The 5,773-nt window shown below is 35.1% G+C and overlaps 1 protein-coding gene across 1 annotated transcript in view; it reads left to right on the plus strand.

The window, feature by feature from the left end:
- Positions 1-3,313, plus strand: part of LOC107707422 (probable polypeptide N-acetylgalactosaminyltransferase 8) — a 4,711-nt gene extending 1,398 nt beyond the window's left edge. The window contains exons 3-11 of the mRNA XM_016511411.1: positions 301-467; positions 786-969; positions 1,055-1,252; positions 1,869-1,983; positions 2,074-2,259; positions 2,395-2,532; positions 2,674-2,769; positions 2,847-3,014; positions 3,179-3,313. Of these exons, the coding sequence (XP_016366897.1) occupies positions 301-467; positions 786-969; positions 1,055-1,252; positions 1,869-1,983; positions 2,074-2,259; positions 2,395-2,532; positions 2,674-2,769; positions 2,847-3,014; positions 3,179-3,313 (1,387 nt within the window). The remainder of the gene's footprint in view (positions 1-300; positions 468-785; positions 970-1,054; positions 1,253-1,868; positions 1,984-2,073; positions 2,260-2,394; positions 2,533-2,673; positions 2,770-2,846; positions 3,015-3,178) is intronic.
- The last annotated feature ends 2,460 nt before the right edge of the window (positions 3,314-5,773 follow it).

The following is a 5,773-nucleotide window of genomic DNA, read 5'->3' on the forward strand; positions in this document are numbered from 1 at the left end:
AAAATATAGTGTTTTCTGTCCGTTCTAAGCATTTTCTGAATTATGGAGTGACAAAAATGAGATACCGAAAATTCCCTCTGTAAAAACCTTTAACTCTAATATGTCAAAAAAAATGTAACAAAAATTTGAATTTTGAAACTAACATCATCCAGTGTTTAGATTTTTGTACTAGAAATGTATGCAAATTAGCGCATATTTCATTAAATAATGACTCGTTTGCATATCTAAACCTAACATTTTAGAAAACTTTATATATATATATATATATATGTGTGTGTGTGTGTGTGTGTATATATGCAGATGTACTGTGAAGAACTACCCTAAGAACCTACCAACAATTAGTGTGATTCTGATCTATTTGAATGAGGCTCCATCAGTCATTAAAAGGGCAATCCACAGCATCACTGACAAAACTCCTGCTCATCTGCTAAAGGAGATCATCCTGGTAGACGACTATAGCTCAAATGGTTAGTTTAGCCCTAGATATTTTCTTTTTTAAATATTAGACTTTCAGATTTTTAACTGTTTTTTTTTTTCTAAACTGTTTTTCATGTGTCCAACATCAATCTGATATTTTTTCTTTATATATAAAGAAAAAAATAAACATAATTAATGGGAATATAGAAAGATTCATAAGACAAAAGTACTCATTAAGAAAAATATTTACAGTGTGCATGAATTAATTCATAAAATTATTTTATTAAATATAACAAGTTGTTATACTCGAAATATGAATCGTTTAATGTAACTATTTATTCTATTACATATTGTTAATTTCTTGACAGAGGATCTGCAATTGGCTCTAGATGAATATATTGATCTATTTAATAAAGACAAGCCTGGCTTAATCAAGAAAGTGAGACACAAAAGGCAGATGGGTCTTGCCAAGGCACGAATCTCAGGCTGGGAAGCGGCCACAGGTCAGGTGGTAGCCATTCTGGATGCACACATTGAAGTTCATAAGGAATGGTAAATACTACCACAGTCTGAGTATGATAATAAGAGGGACTTAAAATCTTTCCTAAATATACATTTGACTGCCGTATTGTTCTAGGGCAGAGCCACTACTTTCAAGAATCAAAGCAGACAGGACAGTAGTGCTGTCACCGGTGTTCGACAAAGTGCTTTTTGACACACTGGAGGTTGTTGAGTATATTCCTGCTGCTCATGCGTTTGACTGGAACCTCTGGTGCATGTATGAGTCCTTCCGGCCAGAATGGTACAAAAACTACAACCCATCCAAACCGGGGAAGTAAGTGGTGCACATTTTTCACTATTTTTAATCACCTTCACTTTCTATTGTTAAAGGGGTCATATGATGCGATTTCAATTTTTCCTTTCTCTTTGGAGTGTTACAAGCTCTTGGTGCATAAAAAAGATCTGTAAAGTTGCAAAGACTAAAGTCTCAAATCCAAGTCAAAACACAATCAACCTTAACACATCTCTGGCCAACACAATGCCGTTAATAAATGAACGAACAATGAAACATCATTGAATGATGCAACATTTATAAAGACGTTTGCTTATTTGGTTCCTGAATGAATCTGTGTTTTTGAACTACTCAGTTAAGTGAACAATTTCATGTTTATTAGGACAGTTGATTATTTCATTCCTAAATAAATCAGTGGTTTTTTTTAATAATAATTGGTAGAATTAACAATGCAACATTTATAAAAATGAATGCTTATTTCGATCTTCAACAGTTGAGCTCACTCATAATGAGTCATTTGTCATCATGCTGGGAACCGAACTACTGTAACTGCCGCATAATACTTTATTTGATATATATATATCATAAGCTACAGTTTGCCGTTTATGATTTGATTGAAATAGAACATATATGTAGTTTCATTTTTCTGTATTGTTAGGAGTCCCTCAATCATGGGTATTTTTGTCGCTGATCGTCAATTCCTGGGGGAAATTGGAGTTTTGGACGAAGGAATGACAATTTACGGGGGTGAAAATGTTGAACTTGCAATACGTGTAAGTCATTACTACACATTGTGGCGCCAAAAGAATGTATATAATATAGCCTACGATGAATTTGATCAGCATTTGATTTATATAAATCAGGTCTGGCTCTGTGGTGGGAGTATTGAAGTGGTGCCGTGTTCAAAGATAGCACACATTGAAAGAGCACATAAGCCCTATTCACTAGATCTCAGCAGACCCATGATTCGAAACGCCCTGAGAGTGGCCGAAATCTGGCTGGATGAATATAAATCAAATGTGAATATTGCCTGGAATCTCCCTCTAAAGGTAACAGTAATAATAGTAAACATTGTTTTAAATTTAGCTGAAGCTGAATCTTAACAGTCTTGTGTATAACTATTAATGTCATTGATTCTCATATCAGCCTGAACCTGGTTGATAAATGAACTGTTTTTTCTCTAGAATCATGGGATTGATATTGGTGATGTGACTGAAAGAAAACAGTTACGAGAGAAACTCAAATGTAAGCCCTTCAAATGGTATCTGGAAAATGTATATCCTCTCCTAGACGGCTGGGAAGACATCATTAGTTATGGTGCGGTAAGCAACAAAGATGCTCATAGTTGCTCAAAGACTTCTGATGCAATTCCCCACCAAAGTAGAGATAAATAAAGTTTAGTAGATATTTGGTCCATCTAAACTTGTTATCCCTAAACTGCCGCTGTTTATTTCTCATGACAGCTGAAGAATGACATTCAAGAAAGATACTGCATTGATCAAGGTGAAGTTCCTGGAAGTGTACCTATTCTGTATGAATGTCATCACTATGACACTCAGGTACTGTATGTGAGTGTAAAACTTTGCTTTGAGTAACCACGTCCAAAAAACACTCTTCATTTGACTGTCTCTCACAGCATTGTTATTATAACCGTAATGGAGAGATCTACATTGGAGGCATCAAATCTCACAAGTATAACTCTAACCGCTGTCTAATGGATCCTGGCAGTGGAAAGACACCGGCATTACACAACTGTAAAAATGCCAAGGAGAAAGGATTGAGTATATACTGGGACTTTTCTCAGGTAAGGTCCTGCTGTGTATTTTATTTATATTTTATGGAATATTTCACAGCACATTGCTTAGAATTGCTAAATGTGTGGTTATTCTGTTTTGTCATATACAATTATATTTTTAGTATTGCTATAATCAGTGAAAATTAATTCTCTGGTTTACGTTTCATTTTTAGGGAAATGCAATAAGAAACAGAAACACAACTCGATGTCTTGAGATTGGCCAAGGAGAGGATTCCTATTATTATCTTATTTTGCAAACATGCACAGGACAAAAATGGACAATACAACATGTCATCAAAGACTTTTAAAAGGAAATTTTACAGAAGTGAAAACATTGTAAAGGAAGTAGATGTAGAAGAAACTTCAAAATATAATACTGTATGTGTACAAGAATGTGCATGGAAATATATGGATACATTTGATTGTGTTCTTGTTTGTGAATTATTTTTTGTTACAAGTTTAAATCAACTGCCAGTTTAACCTGGTGACAGTGTTAATTAGCCTACACTGAAACAACTGCACATTAAAATGAATGTTTGAGTGTTATATTGTTACTGTGAGGTCTGTGTCATGTGACAGATTTCATAATCACGTTCTTTTGAAGTATCATTTTCATGTTGCTAAACTACTGATAACATTTCAAAATGTTGTTCAAACACTGATAAAACTATTACAATAAAATGACATTGGTGTTGGTGTGCAGCATAACAAATTACAAATATAAGATAAATAATAAAAAGTACTAGTCTAAACGCTGCAGCATCAATAAAGCACATTATCATATGGATTCCATTATCAGTGGAATTTAGCACGCAAAGGATTTTATGGACTTGGAGCAATAAAAAAAGATAACAGGATCAAAGCAGAAGTTTTGAAAAGAGTTGAATTACCTGTATATACGATTGAAACCTATAATAATAAATATGTATCTGGAGTGTGTGGTGAATTTCAGCCATTCTGATTAACAGGACAACTGAATTGCAGTATGAAAAACAACCGTGAGAGGGCGCAAACTTTCAAACACATATTTTCAGTCTCTTAGCAACGTGTTTGTTTGTGGGTTTCCCTCGTTTTGTGACATCCAGTATGTCGATTATATTCGTTATATCGATTTGAAGTGGTGATGCACAATGAATCAAGTTTAGCATCTGTCAGACCGAGTTGAAACTGTTCATCTTGACAGAAGGAGAAACAGGGAACTACAACGCCGGGAGAGGATCTTCAATGATAAAGTCCGCACGATTGGAGTAAGTTTGTTAGGTGGAGACTTTATACAGCTGTAAACAACACATGCAAATAATTTTTGTTGATTTCTCTCTTCGTCAGGTTGACAAGGATGCTCTCGACCACCAAGTTAAAGGGGTCATATGATGTTGCTAAAAATAACATTATTTTGTGTATTTGGTGTAATGAAATGTGTTTATGCGGTTTAAGGTAAAAAAAAAAAACATTATTTCCCACATACTGTACATTATTGTTTCTCCTCTATGCCCCGCCTTTTTGAAACAGGGTCGATTTTTAAAAAAGCTCATCGGTCTGAAAAGCGAGGTGTGCTGTGATTGGCCAGCTATCCAGTGCGTTGTGATTGGCCGAATACCTCAAGCGTGTGACGGAAATGTTATGTCATCTGCCTCTTAACTTTTATAAAGAATATCTCTTTGGATTTGTGACTTTAGTCTTTGCAACTTTACAGATCTTCTTTATGTACCAAGAGCTTGTAACACTTCAAAGAGAAAGGAAAAATTTAGAGAGAAAGACCAACGCCAAGCGAATGAACTGAATGTCTATGGTGAGTTCTGTGAGGAACATCTTTTTTTTTTTTTGGTCTGGATCTGCTATTAAAAATATGATTTATTCATACAATGACTACATTAATAAATAACATTTTTTTACAATGAACTTTTCTCCCCAATTCTTGTATTTTAAAAAAAAATATGAAAAACATTCATGTTGTCAACAAAATGAGTTGCATATTCATAAACAACTGAAATCAGATAACTAAAGTCAGCCTGCCAAGGTTGTTAAAGTAAAAATGTACTTTTAAAAACTCAAAAGTAATAGGTCACCCAAAAATGAAAATTTGCATGAGTTTGTTTCTTCATTGGAACAGGCTTGGTTGAGCATTAAATCACCTCCTCACCAATGGATCCTCTGCAGTGAATGGGTGCCATCAGAATGAGAGTCCAAACAGCTGATAAAAACATCACAATAATCCACATGACTCCAGTCCATCAATTAACTTCTTGTGACGCAAAAAGCTGTGTGTTTGTAAGAAACAAACCCATCATTAAGGAATTTAACTTCAAACCTTCGCTTCTGGCCAAAATCCATAATCCATAACGCTTTCTCCAATGAAAAGTCTATCCCCTTTTGTCCTCTTACATCAAAATCCACTGACATATTTGTTTAGAACGGTTTAGGACATTTTTCGCTTGTAAACAGTGCTTGATCTGTGCGTATTTCTCTCCTGATTCAGACCAGACATTTTCACTGGAGAAAGCAATATTATGGATGAAGGATTTTAGCTGGGAGCAACGAATTGCAGTTAAAAACATTGTACTGATGGATTTATTACAAACATGCAACTTTTTGCCTCACTGGAGTGGTGTGGATTACTTGTTGATTATTGTGATGTATTTATCAGCGGTCTCGACTCTCATTCTGACAGCACCCATTCACTGCAGAGGATCTATTGGTGAGCAAGATGAAGAAACAAACTCATCTACATCTTGGATGGCCTGAAGGTGAGTAAATGTTCGGGGGGGGGG

Source organism: Sinocyclocheilus rhinocerous, unplaced genomic scaffold, assembly GCF_001515625.1.
Source record: "Sinocyclocheilus rhinocerous isolate Xijiao unplaced genomic scaffold, SAMN03320098_v1.1 scaffold534, whole genome shotgun sequence".
Lineage (NCBI taxonomy): Eukaryota > Metazoa > Chordata > Actinopteri > Cypriniformes > Cyprinidae > Sinocyclocheilus > Sinocyclocheilus rhinocerous.